Source organism: Phyllobates terribilis, unplaced genomic scaffold (assembly GCF_046119375.1).
Source record: "Phyllobates terribilis strain yellow unplaced genomic scaffold, ASM4611937v1 Scaffold_2__4_contigs__length_985480577, whole genome shotgun sequence".
NCBI lineage: Eukaryota > Metazoa > Chordata > Amphibia > Anura > Dendrobatidae > Phyllobates > Phyllobates terribilis.
The window spans coordinates 934577771-934598295 of NW_027362762.1; the positions used below are offsets into that span (position 1 = coordinate 934577771).

General features: G+C 41.5%; 1 protein-coding gene across 1 annotated transcript in view; it reads right to left on the reverse strand.

The window, feature by feature from the left end:
* RUNX1 (RUNX family transcription factor 1) overlaps positions 1 to 20525 on the reverse strand; it is a 99871-nt gene that overhangs the window by 40606 nt on the left and 38740 nt on the right. The window contains exon 4 of the mRNA XM_073668377.1: positions 4758 to 4949. Coding sequence (XP_073524478.1) covers positions 4758 to 4949 — 192 coding nt within the window. The remainder of the gene's footprint in view (positions 1 to 4757; positions 4950 to 20525) is intronic.

Here is a 20525-nt window from a genome sequence, read left to right on the forward strand (position 1 = left end):
GCACAGGACCACCCCAAGCAACCAGGAGGGTGTTTTTATATGCAGATTTGATTCTGCAAGCTTTGGGACAAAGACTATAAATGACCCTGATTTACAAATAAAAAGTTATTCCCATCCTATAGATGGATATTGTCGGATAATTCTTGTACTTTTACAATTTATTGCTTATTAAAATTTTTAGCTGTTCGAGATATTAACAATCTTCTTTTGTTTACAGCTCGTTACCTAGGAGTCCTGAGGAGATAATTTGCATATTCCCACTGCATTTTGGGGTAAGTGAAGAGTCTCCGCGAGCTCAAAGAACACTGGATTTTGGCTGTTGGAGCTGAAAAGAGGACATCGGTAAACCGCGCGCCGGCATTTTGAAGCTTTTTTTTTAAGCTTTTTTCACTGTTTTCAGAACATTAACAATAAGAACATGGAAGAGTCCAGGAGCCATTTGGTGAGCTGCATATCCTGCTACATGTTCACAGACTTGCCAGTGGAAAAGCCAAACTTCACATGCCAGAAATGCAAGCTTGTGTCCCTGTTGGAGGAAAAGTTGCGAAATCTAGAAGAGAGGTTAACTACCTTGAAAATCATTAAGGAAGGTGAAGAGTTCTTAGACGGAGCAGAATTATCTCTTCATGATTCAGAAAGAGAAGAAATTCGAACTGCACCTGAAGAAACAGAGGAATGGAAGCATGTGACCCACAGAAGCAGGAGGATCGAGAGGCAGTCAGCACCCATACTGCTCAGGAACCAGTACCAGGCTCTCACACAGGAGAACCATGAAGAAATACAGCAAGATAAGACTTTGCCAGCAATGAATAACCTTGTAAGCCCTCAGAATCCTCCTGGATGGAGAAAGAAGAATGTTGTGAAGAAAAAACGGAGAGTGGTGGTCATGGGGGATTCCCTGTTAAGAGGAACAGAGGCCGCTATCTGCAGACCAGACATAACCTCAAGAGAAATATGCTGTCTTCCAGGAGCAAAAATTAAAGATGTGTCTGACAGGATATCAAGACTCTTCAGACCTACAGATCACTACCCATTCCTGCTAATACATGTGGGGACAAATGACACCGCAAGAAAGGACCTGGAAACCATCTGCAGTGACTTTGAAGACTTAGGCAAGAAAGTGAAAGAATTGGGAGCGCAGGTGGTCTTCTCATCCATCCTCCCAGTGGATGGCCATGGAACAATGAGGTGGAATAAGATTCTACAGGTGAACAACTGGCTACGTCGATGGTGCCGTCAACAAGGATTTGGATTTCTGGATCACGGAATGAATTACCTATACGATGGACTGCTTGCTAGAGATGGGGTGCACCTTACGAAGACTGGAAAACATGTATTTGGAAGTCGCCTTGCTACACTCATCAGAAGAGCTTTAAACTAGAACAATGTGGGAAGGGAAGCAAAAGGCCAGAAAAAGCCATACAGCTGACAAATACTATTGAGATCTCTGCTACTGGAAGTGGAAAAGAAGAACAAAGACAAAAAAATCTAAATAATAAAAATATGGGAGGAAGAGAAACCAATCACAAACTAAAATGTTTTTATACAAATGCACAAAGCATGGGCAACAAACAAGGAGAATTGGAACTACTAATGCAGGAAAAGGAATATGATGTCATTGGAATCACTGAAACTTGGTGGGACGATACACATGATTGGAATAAAAGGCTAAAAGGATACAACTTATTTGCAAGAAACAGACTTGATAAACGAGGAGGAGGTGTTGCATTGTATGTTAGAAAAGCGTATATCTGCACAGAGATTGAAGCTTCAGAGACTGGGAGTTCTGTGGAAACTGTTTGGGTAAGAATACAAGGAGAGAACAACGGAAAGAACACCATTGTAGGCATTTACTACAGGCCACCTGGGCAAGCTGAAGATATGGATGAACTCTTTATGTATCAAATGACCAAGTTCTCCAAAAAATATGACGTAGTGGTCATGGGAGATTTCAACTATCCAGACATTTGTTGGGAATCTCTCTTAAGTAAAACTAACAGGTCAAGCAAATTCTTATCCTCTCTTGCTGACAACTTTATCTTCCAAAAGGTAGGGGAGAAAACAAGGGGATCTGCTACTTTGGATCTAATCCTTATAAACAGGGAGGAAATGGTTGAGGAGGTAAAGGTGGCTGGGACCCTAGGAGGCAGCGATCATGCTATTATAGAATGTTGGTTAACTAGAGGAGGAAGACATGTGAAGACTCAAACTTCAAGGTTAGATTTTAGAAAGGCAGATTTTAAGAGACTCAGAAAGAGAATAGGAGGGATCCAATGGCTGGATGTCCTTAAGGACAAAAATGTCCAGGAAGGATGGGAAATTTTTAAAAATGAGATTCTCAAAGCACAATCGTTAACAATCCCGAAAAGTAGGAAGAATGGGAAGCATTTAAGGAAACCAGGATGGATGAACACAGAACTTAAACACATGCTAAAAAGAAAGAAAGAAATGTTTATTAAATGGAAAGAGGGAGGCATATCTAAAGAAGATTATAATGCAGTCTGCAGATCCTGCAGGGCACGTATCAGGTTAGCTAAAGCTGACAATGAATTAAGGCTTGCAAGAGATGTCAAAAGCAATAAAAAAGGATTTTGGGGGTATGTCAAAAGTAAAAGAAAAGTCAAAGATGCTATAGGATTTTTACAGGATGAAAATGGAGAAATGGTAAGAGAGGATGTTGAGAAAGCCGAACTTTTTAATTCCTATTTTGCATCTGTTTTCTCTCAGAAAGAAAATGTAACATCAACTGATCTTCACTGTCCTTTTAAAGGAATAGAGGAATCCAAGTTATCAGTAAACAGAAAGATTGTGAGGGAATATTTAGCTAACATAAATGAGTTCAAGTCTCCAGGTCCAGATGAATTACACCCCAGAGTACTGAAGGAGATTGTAGAAGAAATTTTAGAACCACTCTCCATAATCTTTGAAAATTCTTGGAGAACAGGAGAAGTCCCAGAAGACTGGAGAAGAGCAAATGTTGTTCCTATCTTCAAAAAGGGGAAGAAGGTGGACCCAGGGAACTATAGGCCGGTGAGTCTGACTTCTATACCAGGAAAGATCTTTGAACAAATTATTAAACAACATGTATGTAAGTACATGGATAAGAATGAAGTGATTAACCAGAGTCAGCATGGGTTTGTAACTAACAAGTCATGTCAGACTAACTTAATTTCCTTCTATGACAGAATCACTGACTGGGTGGATCAGGGAAATGCTGTAGATATAGTATATCTTGACTTCAGCAAAGCATTTGACAAAGTATCTCACATCATCCTTATTGAAAAAATGACCAAGTATGCAATGGACCAGGCAACTGTTAGGTGGATTCATAACTGGCTTAGTGATCGGACTCAAAGGGTGGTTGTAAATGGCTTCACATCCAGCTGGATGAATGTCTCAAGTGGGGTACCACAGGGCTCCGTCCTGGGACCTGTATTGTTCAACATCTTTATCAATGATTTAGATGAAGGAATTGAGGGTAAACTGATTAAATTTGCTGATGACACAAAGCTAGGAGGGATAGCTAATACTAGAGAAGAGAGAGAGAGGATTCAAAAAGACCTAAATAAACTGGAGCAGTGGGCAGCAACCAACAGAATGGTTTTTAACAGGGAAAAATGCAAAGTACTACATCTGGGCAATAAAAATGAAAAAAGCATATACAGAATGGGAGGAATAGAGCTAAGCAACAGTACATGTGAAAAAGACTTAGGTATACTAATAGATCATAGACTGAACATGAGTCAACAGTGTGATGCAGCAGCAAAAAAGGCAAATACAATTCTGGGATGTATTAACAGAAGCATACAGTCTAGATCACGTGAAGTCATTATCGGTCTTTACTCCTCTTTGGTCAGACCTCATCTGGAATACTGTGTACAGTTTTGGGCACCACATTTTAAAAAAGACATAGACAAACTGGAGCAAGTTCAGAGAAGAGCGACCAGAATGGTGACTGGTCTGCAAACCATGTCCTATGAGGAACGGTTGCAGGATTTGGGAATGTTTAGCTTGCAAAAAAGAAGACTGAGAGGAGACTTAATAGCTGTCTACAAATATGTCAAGGGCTGTCACATTGTAGAAGGATCATCTTTATTCTCATTTGCACAAGGAAAGACTAGAAGCAATGGGATGAAACTAAATGGGAGGAGACACAGATTAGATATTAGAAAAAACTTTTTGACAGTTAGGGTGATTAATGAGTGGAACAGGCTGCCACGAGAGGTGGTGAGTTCCCCTTCAATGGACGTCTTCAAACAGAGGCTGGACAGACATCTGTCTGAGATGATTTAGTGAATCCTGCTTTGAGCAGGGGGTTGGACCAGATGACCCAGGAGGTCCCTTCCAACTCTACCATTCTATGATTCTATGAGTCCGACCACCTCTGCTGTGTAGCTTCTAAACACTGTGCTGAAGCTGGTTAGCCGTAGGCTCCAGAGATCCTGGCCGGCTTGGAAACGATGCTTAGAAGATCAGTGGAAAACAGCTTGTAAGCACAGTACTTGTTCTGCTGTCTAGCAGCGGTGGTCGGTCTCCAAGGCAATGGGTTGTAAACATAAGAAAAGTGTTGATATCTCAAAAACGACTGAAAATTTTAAGAAGCAGTAAATTGCAAAATTGATTGTTTTTGCAAACCCTATCCAACTATACCCATTTACGGAAGAGTGGAAAAACCCTTTAAGTGATATATATATATATATATATATATATATATATATATATATATATATGGACATGCACTGCAGTCATGCACTCACCTTGTATCTGAGTCTGTGCCTGAGGATTGAATGCTGTGGAGTGGTTCAGAGATGATCGTGGGTTGGGTGTGGGGGTCGGATGGTGCGGGCTGACTCTCATCGCCGTTCGTCGTAACTGTTCCAGTTCGCTCAGGCGTTCAGAAAACGACAGGCCACCTGATTTAGTCTGCTCATCTAATTTTTGTCGATGCCCTGTTAATGGGAAGTAGATGGAAAAAAAAAATGAGGTGCTGGTGCAGAAGATGAGTTAGGGCGGGGGTACAAATATTCAGAATTATTCCGTTTACTCAGAATATCCCTTTAATATTTCTATTCCTTCTATGTTTTTTCCTCCACACTTGAGATTTTTCATTCTCTCTCCCTAACACGGAGTGGGATAATTTTTTCCAGCTGTCCTCCAAATAAAAAGAAAAAAATTTACATTTCAAAGCAAATTTCCAGTTGCTACAATTTCTAAAATGAAAGTATGTGTAAACTTTTATTGGGACTGGAGATGTGAGCAGCCTGTTCTCTTCTTCCTCCCGCCGGTTCCTTTGGCGAGCACGGCACTATATCACATTTCACACCGCCCTGAGAAATGGAGCCAGCTTTACTGCAATGATTTTATCTGGGTACAGGAAAAAAAAAAAGTGAACTATGATTTTTTTTTTTGTTTGTTTTTTTGGCAGGAATACGCTGCTTGAGCTTCTTAACTTGTCAAGCATGCAAATCCCAGGCCTCTGTTTAGCTCTCCAGTTCATGACAGTGGACGTGAATGCAAACATATTGAGTCACGCGAGCCATTTACATGTGTTAGTCGTCTAATAATACGATTTCCAGTGTCAGTCCTTCCATACATTGGTCAGCGATGAAAAACATGAAACCCAGTGTGCATTATATACCTGGGACTAGAGGGTGGATCATTGCACCAGCCTTAATCACTGGATCAGACTCAGTCGTTGTACCATTTGCAATATATTCTGGGCACTCTGATAGGGATTGATAGAAGGTGATAAAACTACATATATATATATTTTTTAACTTTCCCTTTAAAAGGATGGTCCCATCTAGCGATCAACTGGGAGGAGAAAAGTGCGGCCACTGCTGGACAAATGGGGTATTACATGGAATCTATTCAACTGAATGGATGACTATTCACATTCATGCTGAGTCCTCCAGAAAGCATTTCAGCATCTCTTCCAATTTGGGGGGGGGGGGGGGGAGGATGTCCCAAGCAAGAAACCTCCCTCATATGGAAAAGGGTTGTCATAATGAAATTCCTTAATATATAGAGTTTAGCAAAAAGATTTACGCAGCCCTGATGTGGCATCCAGTTTGGTTCTGCGGGGCAGTCGGACTTGTGCCACAGGCATCCTGAGCGCCGCTTGCTCTTATTAAGCTCTATGGTATCAAGGTACAATGCACATTATGATGATGTCACTAGACCACACATGACATCATAGGGCCAAGTAAGGGCAAGTGCCAAAGATTATGGTGGGAGAAGTGAAGACTCTCCAGGTCTTGATGCCATCATAGACCGGACTGGATATAGGACCAGGGCAGCAGGAATCTTCTTGCTCAACTCTATTATGCTTTATATGTATACTGACATTTCTTTTTTTCATTGTGGTGGCAATTTTTTTTTTTTAAAGACCACAAAATGGTAAATTTGTCACTTTGTCATTGATTGCACAAGTTGACAAAGTTCTCATTGATCCCAAGATAATTCAATGGTAACTTCACTTCTTGTTGTCACTTTAAAAAAAAAAAAAAAAATGGCCGCCACGAAAAAAAACAGAAAAATACCAATATCATAAAACAAAGTATCATGAACAAACTTTGGCTGCTCCTCTGATTTCTGACTTACTATTATATGGCCACTTTTATTTACGGGGTGGAAATCCACTTTAAATTCCTTCACCCCCTGTCCCTGCCGAAGCTGCATACATTTGGCACATAGCTACCGTCTCAATAATAAGCTTTTTTTTTTTTTTAATCGGTGAGTCCACAAGGGCTCACTGTTCCCCGGGTGTATAAACCACTTTACTGCGTGCTGTTCCTATAAGGAACGTGAAATGTCATCTAAAACTGGAGGAAGGAAGTAGTTTTAATCCAAAACACAATTTTCTTGGAGGAAACTGACATTAGGGTTCATTCTAGAATATGTCTACTTCTGTCCTGCAGAAAAAAAAAAATCGCTTTTTTTTTCCAGCCTTCTTGGGTCAGGTTGCTACTCAAACAGTAAAATAACAGGAACATGAAAAATTGTACGTTGTGTATGTACAGGCTGCGGGCTTCCTGCGTTCTGAATATATCAGATCTCTGGGCTGCTGAAGAATAACGTGTTGTGTTGGGGATGGATAATTAGAGCTGCATACTGCCGGTGACCTGAGAACAGAGGTGAATGGTTTTAGCAATAATTAACAGCTACTTCTGCATCCAGAGCCATGTAAAATAAACATGCAAAAAAAACCTTGCCTGGTCCCAGTCATCTGAGAGCAGGTATTGTAAGCACCAGGTCTGGGCACAGTACAAAGTACATAGAGGGGCACCGCTTTCCTCTGCCCTTCCTTATTGACTTTCCTGTGCCCCTCCTCATTGACTTTCCTGTGCCCCTCCTCATTGACTTTCCTGTGCCCCTCCTTATTGACTTCCCTGTGCCCCTCTCCTTATTGACTTCCCTGTGCCCCTCTCCTTATTGACTTCCCTGTGCCCCTCTCCTTATTAACTTTCCTGTGCCCCTCCTTATTGACTTTCCTGTGCCCCTCCTCATTGACTTCCCTGTGTCCCTCCTTATTGACTTCCTTGTGCCCCTCCTTATTGACTTTCCTGTGCCCCTCCATATTGACTTTTCTGTGCCCCTCCTTATTGACTTTTCTGTGCCCCTCCTTATTGACTTTCCTGTGCCCCTCCTCATTGACTTCCCTGTGTCCCTCCTTATTGACTTCCTTGTGCCCCTCCTTATTGACTTTCCTGTGCCCCTCCTTATTGACTTTCCTGTGTCCCTCGTTATTGACTTTAGGGCTATTCAGGTGACTCCCACAACCAATCATCCAATCACTAATACTTGTCAACTGCTCCAACATGTCAGGAAGGCTCTCCAAAAAAAGGGTAGACCCTTCCCCCCAAAAAAAGGTAGACCCTAAGGACTCCCAAAAGAATGAACAAATCTCTAAGGCACCACCGAAGCTTCCTATAACCTCCCAGAAAGAAATGTTGCTTCTCGAGAGTTGTTCTGTATGTGGCACCGTGATGCTCCATCAAAACATAGAGCTTCATGGTCTTGCCATGGTCATGGTCTTGTCTATTTGTCTTGCCAAGTCGTAAGTTTCCGCATCTCCCAATTTTTTTTAACGAGTATGCTACAAAACATTTCAAAATCGAGATTAGTGCAAAAAAAAGGTTTTTAAAAAGGGTCTAATTAATGTGGGAAGTCTATGATAACCTGGGTAAAACTACTCTTTTTCAAGCCAATACTGAGCAGTGCAGGGGTCCTGGGTCCAAATCCCACCAAGGACAACATCTGCGAAGAGTTCGCATGTTCGCCCCGTGTTTACGTGGGTTTCCTCCGGGTTCTCCAGTTTCCTCCCACACCCCAAAGACATTCTGATAGGGAATGTAGATTGTGAGCCCCCAATGGGGACAGTGATGATGATGTCTGCTCAGTGATGTGGAATTAATGGCGCTATATAAGCAAATACAATATATAAATAAAATAGTGGCGCCAACCCTGCCTACAAGAGTGACCTCATTAGCGGACACTATCTGTTGCAATGCATTCTGCATTGCCAAGTAACACAGTGACTTTTTGTTTTTTTTTGTCTTAGTGACAATCATCAAAATGTAGCTACATGCACTGGAGTTGTCACAGGAAATGCTACCTGCTATACAACAGACTGCCTCTCTGCATCACACAGACTTGGTTTTTGGCAACTTCCACTCACTTGACAAGTAACATAATAAGAAGGTATAATAAATTGTGGCGTTTCCAGAATAATTTTCAAAGGGAAAAGTGCAGGACCAAGAATATTTGCATTGTATTGCTATAGGTAGGACTGGCCTTACTTTATATAGTGCCCTGTGCAGTACAAAGAACTATCCTATATAGTGCCTATAATATTAACATTTTACAGCATGGTGCCTAAATAATACCGTCATGCATTTGCCTCAATAGTTTACACAATTGCTTATAGAACCATTACATGAATACACTCCAAAAATCCTACACAGATGTTGCAATATTTATGGCATCTGCTGCAGCATATTATGCCGTTAATGTAATGCCCACAGCCTAAGTAGCACAAATAAATACCGCCACACACTGCTCAAATAATAGCAGTGTACAGTGACCAAATAATAACTCTATACATAAAGTGCTCTACAACTAATATTGCTGGATGTCCTGAGTCTCAAGTACAGTGCATACTGGGATAGTCAGTCTGGATATCCTTTCCAAATCCCCGATTGTAATGCCAAAGAACACCTTTACGGTAACAAAAGGCAACTCTATACATTATCTTTTCAGTATAACACATCAGAAATATGTTTGATATTACAATATTTATTTCTTGGCATATTCCTTGTCCTTTTATTTACCGTAGTGCTCATTGTTTTTCATGGAGAACAGAGGACGACATTGATGAGAAGCGGTATCTATGTTCAATGGAATGTATTAAACAAAAACACAGGATACGACTAACATATGACTGTATAAACTTGTAACCACTCAGCACTGCCTGGCCTATATCCATCTGGCTGGGGTGGTGGAGTCTAATAGTGAAGCAGGCGTAGCATGTTGGCAGACCCTTGCCATCTCCTGCATTAATATTAACTGTAAATATTAATTCTTGTCAGGACTGTAATTGAAGCATTCAGAGGAGATATCATTTTGCCACCTCTCATCAGCAGGTTTATTTGCATGGATAAAAGATTATTATTTTTTGTTATAAATACAAAGCCGAGCAGCTGATGATTACCGCACTCATTGCTAGACCAGCCAAGAGTCTGTAGTAACCATCATTTATTCCCTAATTCTGAATGAGCAGAAAACTGCTTGGCAATCCAGTGCTATCAAATTTCTTAAATAGGGCCTGTTATCCGGTCAAAAGTGGCCAATTTTTTTCTCTTAAATTATTCTCACTGCTCCCTTAAGTATTCTTCTTTTTTTTTTTTTTAATTGTCTATACAGTTCCAGAAATATGTGACCTTTTATTTAGTTCTAATTTTTATGGTCTTTACCAGGGTAATAATGCAGAGCAGACTATAGACACACCCCTAGAGAATACTGTGAGACATAACTCCTTTGTAAAGACTATAATAATTAGCACTAAATAATAAGCCCTATATATCTATATATGAATACTCAGGAGAACAGGGGGACCAAATAAGAAAACAAAAACCTTTTTTTTGACCTAGTAACAAGTCCTCTTTAATTAAAATTTTCACTACCAACTACTAAACTTCAGGCTGCAAGTGAACACTATGAGGTGACAGAGTGTACATTTAAATAGTACCTCCACAGAATTAAGGTACTGTTTATTATTTATGACAGACTGTTGAAAACCAATTTAGAGAGGTGGTTGTGGCGCCCATTGCGGTACCCTGTGGAATTATTATTAGATTACACCAGTTTGTAATAACATTAAGTTCGTTGTTAACTGAGTGAAATCAAGGCCATAAATAACACAGAGACAAACCAAACAGCTACCATGGGACCCTAGTAGAGACAGGGACCAGTCTTGATTTAATTCCATTTAATTTGATAATGTGGGATAGGAAGCTTACCAGGGTCCTCAGAGTAATTGTAAGATCATGAAAGGGGGAAAAAAAAACCCAAGTCCTTTTGTCCTGGCAAAACTGAAGCCCAATTTGACCTTTGCTCTCGCGACCCCCTTTCTTCCATGTACTCCAAAATTAAGTGCTTGAAACCTAAATGCAACTTCCATTAACACCATACCTACTCAAGGACCAGGCGTCAGCTTTACTCATTCAGTGGGCAATTTCCTGCTGTACAGTCAACCCACCTTGAATCAGTGGCTGCACTTTTTTTTATATATAGTCATAAACACAAGTATCAAGTTCAATAAGAGGTGTCTTGTTTACTCTTGACCTACAATGCCCCTTTTCACACAAGTCTTTGGCAGCTTTACCAGGTTCGCCCTAATTTACTCTCACCTTGCCAAGTTCTTTTTTATTTATCCTTTTTGTTTTATTTCCGGGAGCTGTATATTTTCCCACATGATGGATACTGAAAAGCTACCTTCTGGATACTGTTTATAAGACACACACACAAAGGCATAGGTGCAGAACATTAAAACAATACAAAAAATGCCCACATTAAGGCAACGCCCAGAACAATCAGAAAACAATGACGTAAAAATAAGCTCTTTCAACACTCAAGTAGGGTTGATACATCAAAATTTTGGCTGCAAATCAGACAGCCGTCACAATAATTAATCAGGATAATCAATCAACGGAGATGGTCATAGGTGGAGAGATTGGATGGGGTGGGAAAAACTGCTCACAAAGTAGCAAAGTAAAGTCCAGTTCCTGTAAAAAAATTGTTACCATTTTTAAGCAAGAATTGATACATTTGACACATAGAGATCATCACTATCAATGACCATTTCTGAATGGCTGGCATTATCAAAAATCACCATGGTGAATCCCACCAGAGGAATACTACTTGCTGCACTTGCTATGGGTTCCATGGTAATTGTTCGTGTTACACAGCTATCACGAGTATCCAGGGGTCCGCTTCCTTCCCCTGAGTCTGATGCCCTCTGCTGTGCTCCACATCCGGTAATTGTTATTGTTACGCAGCTATCCCGAGTATCTAGGGCTCCACTTCCTTCATCTGGGTTTGCGTCCCTCTGCTGTACTCCACATCCGGTAATCGCTATTGTTACGCAGCTATCCCGAGTATCTAGGGCTCCACTTCCTTCATCTGGGTCTGCTTCCCTCTGCTGTGCTCCACATCCGGTAATCGCTATTGTTACGTAGCGATCCCGAGTATCTAGGGCTCTGCTTCCTTCATCTGGGTCTGATACCCTCTGCTGTGCTCCACATCCGGGAATCGTTAGCATTACACAGCTATCCCGAGTATCTAGGGCTCTGCTTCCTTCCTCTGGGTCTGCTGCCCTATGCTGTGCTCCACATCTGGTAATCATTAGTATTACGCAGCTATCCTGCGTATCTAAGGCTCCGCTTCCTTCCTCTGGGTCGGCTGCCTTCTGCTGTGCTTCACATCCAGTAAGCATTAAGTGTTACGCAGCTATCCCAGTATCCAGGGCTCCGCGTCCTTGCCCTGGTTCTGCTGCCCTCTGCTGTGCTCCACATCTGGTAATCATTAGTGGTACACAGTTCTCCTGGGTATCCAGGCCTCTGCTTCCTTCCCCTGGGTCTGCTGCCCCCTGATGTGCTACACAAGTTGATCGAAGTGGATCAATAACATCATCCCCCTAAACCTATTTAAGGCCTATTTAGACACAGGTTCTGCCATCCAACTGCAAAAAGATAGGTCTAAACAGGGTGGGGAGCCCTCACTTTAAGCGCCCTATAGCAGCCACATGGACTCTAAGCTATGCCACCCTATATCCGGCAAATGATATGATAAAGTAGTATAAACGATGCACTTTTCAAAAAGTTGCTGTAGCTGGCTGAGACAGGCTTAAAAGTTCCAAAAGTTGAAAAACTTTTGCGCCCAAATTTTTGCCGCATTCGGGCTAAAACGGTTTTTGATGAATCGCGGAGCAATGTATCCTATAATTTCATAGAACTTTTACTAATGTAATAATTAGGACATAAAACTGGAAAGTAATTTTAAAAAATAATTTTAACTCTTCACCTTCCTCCATGCATTAAAACGCATGCAAGCGAGGCTCTAAGGGTTCTAAAAAAAATATTAGATCTGCGCTGGCTCGTAGGTTTCAAGTGCTCATGTCTTGTATCCCTGCCTCGCAGCACTCTACTCTCCAAGTTTTCTCCACAGCTGCGGAGGAGATATAGTAAAGCTACTGTATGGTATTATGAAACCGAGGCCTCTGAGATGGTTCCAAGCTGCATACAAGCGAGTTATTCTTTGGACTGTTTTCTTTGGCGATGTGCAAGCTGCACAAAATGAATCAAGCAGTATTAACTTTCAGTAGGGAAGCGTTGCGGTCAGGGGGGAGCTGTTTGTGGCTAGATCGTGCAGATAGGTGCACAAGGTTATGGAGAGCAGCTTGTGGCACGGGGGAGCTTAAAGAGAAACACACCAGATCTATGGGGGCTGCCGAGCTTCAGACCGCTGGATTATATGTTAAGGTTGTGACTCAGAAATCCAGCGTAGAACAACAGGAAAACTGCCGCTGTGCCTAAAAGTCCCTGAAACCACAGGCATTTTTACACTGGAAAACAAGGCCAAGCCCATGTTATAGCGGCTGCCGCGCATTATAATGCTGTGCGTACAGATGAGGCCAAGAGTATTGTGGCCTTGTAAAACCAAATAAAAATAACCCGCTAACTTTAAAGGTTTACTTGGTTTTTCCAAGAGAGTCAGAACTTTATAAAAAAATAAATAAATGATCGCCATAGACTTTTGAGGGCTTTATTTTTTTGGGGGGGGTTGCAGTTTTTTTTCACCGATTTAATGTATACTAAACTTTCAAAAAAAAAAAAGAAAAAAAATCAGTCTCACTATTTTCTGAGACCTGAAACTTTTTTATTTTTCGGTCACCGGAGATGTATGAATTGTTTTTTTTTTTTTGTGCACTGAGCTGTAGCTTTTCATGGTACTAATTTGGAGTACATATGACGTTTTGATCATGTTTTATTACATTTTTTGTGGGAGATGCAGAGACCAAAAATAAAGGCAATGTTGGCTTTCTCATTTGTTTTTCTTTTGCTTTAGGCTATGTGCGTTTTTTTCCGCACAGAAATGGGCCAAAAACGCATTGCAAACCTTATCCCATGGTTTCCTATGACATTTTGGAAGTTCTGTGCACATGATCAGAAATTTCCCTGACTGAATTTCATGTGCAGAAAAAGAAGCAACATGTCCATTCTGTGTGCGTTTTTGCCTGCGTTTTTCCTATACAATGCATTGGAAAAAACGCATGGCAAATCCGCATAAAAAACGCATCAAAAAACGCTGTGGATTTTCCACAGATTTTTTGCTGCCAAGAGGTGCAGAAACGCTGCAGAAATTTCTGCAAGCAATTCCTGATTGTGCGCACATAGCCTTACTTGGTTTACTTTAGTACTGGTTACACATAAATGTATATTTTGATAGATAGGATTTTTATGAGCACGACGATATTGAGCATGTATATATATATATATATATATATATATATATATATATATATTATATACACACATGAGAATGGGATGATTTTTTTTTTTTAAACTTTTCACCTTTTCTTTTGAGTCCCAATGGGGACTTGAACCTATGGTTGCTTTTGCTATATACTGCAATACTTTAGTATGCAATGCTTTACTTTAACATTGCAGTATATAGTCCTTATCAGGTAAAAGGACGCCCAGGCAGAATCACATGGCTTAAATACTGTTGTGAGTGATTGACAGTGGCATTTAAGGGGTTAACAGCTGTCATCTGCTGTGTACGGAGCGTGCTCAGATGGATATAGCTAGAAAGGACATCTTTTACTGTGGAGGACTCAGTAAGTCCATCCATTCCATAGGCTGTAATTCCTCATTTCTCCTGCGGTGGTGCTGCAGAAAAAGTAAACACTCAGTGCCAAGTTCCAGCTAATCGCTAGATTGACCATCACTGATCTAGACCCTCTCCAGCGCTGATCATGGGTTGGAGACCGCTAACCAAAGCCCGGTTAATCTAATTTGTACTAGCAGTCGGATCACACACTGATGAGGCTTGTTACATGATACAACAGCCTCTTGGTCTGATCGCAGGCACATCCTGGTGACCAGGGAAGATTTATAGAACACAGTATCGCGTATCATGCCAAAATTGAGTATTATCTGTAGCTGACGTCAATGATAAGTACATTAACATTCTCGAAGATCAGGTAACAGGTTTTCATTAAAGGGACGGGTCCTTTTATATTGGGGCCAGTCAATTGTCAATCAGGAATGAGGAAAAGTTTACTCCACTTAGGCTCCTCCTCTCTTAAAGGGGTCTGAGAAAAAAAAAATAAATCTGCTTTTTACTGCTTGCTGTCACTCAACAGGACCTTTCACTGTTAATTTTTATGGAATAAAAGTCTATCTTAGTTATATGATGGACACAAACGTGCAGGGCTCGTTACAGTAGTTATCACTGTATGGGGCCCCATACACAATAGGTTGATAGGTAGCAGTCTTGAGTCTTCAGACTCCTCCATACATAGATGCGATCACTCTGCCGAGTGCTCCTGTCTTCTTTAGAAAGAGTCGCTGCCAAACTACTCTGGCAATGGCTTATGTCCCCGAGTCGGAAAGAGTCAGGCACCCCCATATATATTGGACTGTTGGCCGATCCCTCCAAACGTTTGTTGGTTAGGCTGACATTAGTCTAATGTGTAAATTAAATTATCCATAAGGGCCACCGGGGTAGTGCTACTATAAAGCCTCGCCATCTTAGTCTGCCTATTTAGATACAGGCCTAGGTAAACAAACTGAATCTTTGAAGGAAGGTCTACCCATGACTATGGGGAGGAATTGATACAGAAAGTATACATTTTCATTCTATAAAAAAAATAACTAGAACTAGAATACCCCTTTAAGCCAATCAGAAGAGCTGGGAGAGGTCACATGACGCACTTCCTTAGTTATCAAGACTCCAAGTCCGATTGGAACTCATGTTTAACAGTTGTGGGTGGTCAATAATGGGTAATGTACCCGAATATAAGTAAAACCTTACCTATACATTATATTTTCTTCTTTACACCCCATTCCTATTTTTCATGTATGCAAATTAGCTCTCCATAGGGAAGAAGGAAAACTGTCTCGTTAGTAAACCCTGTAAGTCACTTACGCTGAAACAACTGTCTGCAGACGGGTGTCTGACATGACTAATGTCCCTACTCCTGTTATTAGGCTCATTAAACGGACGGAAAATGACTTACAGGGTAGGGTAGTGAGATAGATTTCTAAGATTTCTTAGGAGAGAGCTAATTTGCATGCATGGAGCACTCTTATTCTCTTGATCTTCTTAAAGACCACCTGTCACTTGCAGTAAATGTGTAATTTTTTTTACCTGGTGTAAACGCCGCTGTTCTCCTGAATCCGGTGATGTTTTTCTTTTCTTCCTGCGCCTCTCCGTTCCTGAGATATGGCCTCCTCTTTCCTGTATATAAATCTAGTCTTGTTAGCCAAGTAGGCGTGCTAAGCAACTCTTCATGATGTCCACACCCACTTGGCAAACAAGACGAGATTTTTATCAAGGAAAGAAGAGGCCATATCTCAGGAACGGAGAGGCGTAGAAACAAAAGAAAAACATCATTGGATTCAGGAGAACAGCGGCATTTACAACAGGTTAAAAAAATTGCATATTTATGACAAGTGACAGGTCTTCTTTAAGGAAAGTTCTTTAATATCCTTCATGTACAATGAAGAAAGTTTTCATGGAAAAATGATAGGATCCGCATCCCCAACAGCCCTTTACCGTAAAAGCACTTGTTCGTATTTTTCCACATATATCCATCCCCAGATGCCGCTTATAGGAAAGAACATTCCAGCGAGCTATTAAAGAGGATTATAAGATAATGTATCTGACGACTGTTGAGTAGTCAGCAAACCATTTGGAAAGCAGCACCAAGTTAGAACGACACTTGGCACTCGACTCATCGCTCGTGAGGTTGCGGCAAGCTGCTCCGCTGAGAACGGCTGCCAATCACGGAGGCTGCAAGTTTGGGCAATGGCTATTAAGAAAATAGATAGAAAAAAAAAAAAGAGCAGATCAGAACACGGCTCCGTTCTCGCAGCCGGTTATTACCTTAGATTAGAGGTTATTGCGGTGGCCGTAGGATGAAATTAACATTCCTCCGCTTTGCTCTGATGGTCTATTTCTGCTCCTAAGTTGTAGTTTCGCTAGAAAAAAAAATCTCCTATTTATAGTGTTGGAGTATAATTATACCGCACAGGGTAAAGCATATCTTTGGCTTCTTCTCAATAAAAAAGCCTACATAAAAAAAAGAGGCATTGTGGGACTACAAGTCCCAGCAATGAACAGTAAAACTCCTAGAGATGACGGTCCCAATGCACCCCTGCATTAATCAAAATGAAGGGCCCCCTGTTTGACCCATCCACGTACGGCCATATATCTGACCGGCATCCCCTGCAGGGAGAGCGGGACCTGTGGCGATCAGTAAGGGTAAGGGATTGAGACACCTTTTAAGAACGCTTAATCTCACATTTAGGGCGCAGTCAGACGGCCGTATAAAACAGGCCAAAATCAGACAATAATGCACGGACTGGCCGGCGGCTCTACCCACCCGAGCGTGACAGCTGCATAGAAATACTGTATATACAGCTGTCACACTCAGGTAAGGAGATGCGCCGGCCAGTCCGTCTCATCTCAGTCCGAGAAAGAGTAAAATAGAAACAAATGTAGCTGCGCTTTCTGTGGTTTTTTTTTTATTTCATAAAGCAGGCTAACTTGTTGCAATGTGCAAAGGGTTAAAGAGAACCTATCACTTGCCATAAATATGTATATTTTTTTTTACGGGCTGTAAATACCGCTGTTCTCCTGAATCCGGTGATGTTTTTCTTTTGTTCCTGCGCCTCTCCGTTCCTGAGATATGGCCCGTTCTTCCCTGTACATGAATCTAGTCTTTTTAACAAGTGGGTGTGGTCTTCAGAGAACATTTGAGGCAACACCTACTTGGCTAAAAAGACTAGATTTACATACAGGGAAGAACTGGCCATAACTCAGGAACGGAGAGGCGCAGGAACAAAAGAAAAACAATGCCGGATACAGGAGAACAGCGGCATTTACACCACGATAAAGAATTACATATTTTTGGCAAATGACAAGTCCCCTTTAAATGGCAAATTCAAGTCTATTACATTTATCCTTCTGTCTAGGTTTGGTATTGGGTGGGTTGGTTGGTGTGAAATTCAGCTCTAAAATTCCTATTGTTTGGAGCTGCCTAGGTTGGATGATGCCAGTGTACAAATAACAATGCCATATAGTGCTGAGATGTTGTCTAAAAACACCGCCCAATCATTAATCCAGGGAATGGGACATCTGGGAACAGAGTTTATACAGGGTCAGTGACGTCCCCTTTGTGATGTCCCCAGAGGGGGTGAAGTCACTCTTTGTGATCTTGTCCAATAAAAGGCGCCTACCTCTATTATTTCCGTGCACTCAAGAATAGGCTTGGTTATATCCTGTCTCCCTCCAGCAGTGCAGGGGTTAAACGGCCCTGTAGGTAATGAGCTCAGTCAGGATTAAGGGAGCTGTTGTTGTCCTTGCTGCTCTTTTTTTCCCTCCTACATGATGACTTATACATACCTATTAAGTGCAGGTAATTGCTGAGAGGTGAAATGAAGGAACAAGCCCCGAAGCCACCCACATAGACATCGGCTTTCTCCGGTTACCTGTGTGAGTCACTGTCATCAGTAGGATATGGCCTCCTCTGGAGGATTTCTCATTGCCGCGTCACCACGGGATAATCTATATATTCACCCTAGACCTCAAATCTCTTGCAAAACTATCACCCCCCCGGAAACACCCCCCTCCCCAAAAAAAAGAGCTACAAGTTTCCACTGCTATGTAGCAAACCCTCAGCTGTGAAAGGCATTAGGTCATTACTAGTTTTCAGTCTCTGGATGTAAACTTGAGTTTGCCCTTCACTGACAGCCATCAGAGATCTTGGAAAAAGTTCAAACAAAAAGTTACAAAACTTTTTTTTTGTTTTTAAAGTTAGTGATGAATTTATTACAGGTAAACTTTTACATTTAAAGAAGATCTATCCGATCTTCAACCCCCCTCATCTTTTATACGAAATTTTTTTTATGTTGCTCCTCCATTACTCCTCCTGGAAATGTAACCTCCCCTTATCAATGTGGGTGTGCGCCTAAAGACTCTGACGCTGTCCAATCAGTGCTGACATAATCCAAAGACACACCCACCGACACTCCCATTTTTTTCTTAATTTATTCATACATTTCCAGGAGGAATAATGGATGGAAGGCAGAAGATAATAAAAGCTGCTCCAAGAACATGATAATTGGCAACTCTTATTTAAAGTGATTGTAGTCTACGTTGTTTTTGTATTAATCTTCTATTTCTAAGATTTTCATACGGCTCCTAAGCCCCCCCAGACCACTCCCCTCCTAGACCACCTGCCCAAATATAATTAGCTGCGTTTTGATTAACGAAGGTTTAGAGAACCTTGTGGCTTTTGGCCAAACCAGTGTTTAATAAAAACAGTCAGGATAGAGTTTACGGAAGTTCTCTAATACTTCATAAGCTTTAGTGGGGTCTGGGGAATTACACGATTACTGCAGCTCTCCCAGTAAGAGAAGCTGTAAATGCAGCCGTACTAAATCTTACGCTACAATATATTACCGCCACCAGGGGAGGCGGCGTTATACTGTGCGCTCCATCAGGGGAGACAGTATGCTATTCTGCTGTTAGATTTGCTTTAGAGAAAGATGGAAGACAATTTCTATTACGACGGCTCACCAAAAAGCCCTGAAAAAGCAGATTAGCAGAGCTAGGATATATTCTTGAACTGTGATTGGTCACATTTGTTGGGGTCCCAAGTTCTTTGTATGAGTAGAGAGAGTGATGCCGACACTCCAATAACTGTCTATGGAGGCATTAGTGACACATGAGCATCAAATATAGCTATAATCCTGCATTCGAATTACCACTCCCATAGAAGTGAATATAGCTATGAGAGCACATGCGCACTACTGCTCCCATAGAAGTGAATATAGCTATCATCGTGCATGCGCACTACCGCTCGCATAGAGGTGAATATAGCTATCATCGTGCATGCGCACTACCGCTCGCATAGAGGTGAATATAGCTATCATCGTGCATGCGCACTACCGCTCGCATAAAGGTGAATATAGCTATCATCGTGCATGCGCACTACCGCTCGCATAGAGGTGAATATCATCGTGCATGCGCACTACCGCTCGCATAGAGGTGAATATAGCTATCATCGTGCATGTGCACTATCACTCCCATAGAAGTGAATATAGCTATAATCATGCATGCACACTACTGATCCCGAAGAAGATAACATAGATATGATCACACATGTGCATTACTGCTCCCATAGAAGTGAATATAGCTATAATCGTGCATGCACACTACTGATTCCGGAGAAGATAACATAGATATGATCACACATGTGCATTACTGCTCCCATAGAAGTGAATATAGCTATAATCGTGCATGCACACTACTGCTCCCGGAGAAGATAACATAGCTATGATCACAAATGCGCACTACCGCTCCCACAGAAGTGAATATAGCTATGATCGTGCATGCGCGGTATCTCTCCCATAAAAAGTAATCTAGTGATGATCGTGCATGCATACTACTGATTCCATGGAAGTGAATATAGCTATGATCACGCATGCGCACTACCGCTCCCATAGAAGTGAATCTAGCTATGATCGTGCATGCGCGGTATCTCTCCCATAAAAAGTAATCTAGTGATGATCGTGCATGCATACTACTGATTCCATGGAAGTGAATATAGCTATGATCGCGCATGCGCAGTATTGCTCCCATAGGAAGGAATCTAGTGATGACGGCGCATGCGCACTACTGATCCCATATCATGAATACAACTATGATTGCGCATGCACATTACTGCTCCCATA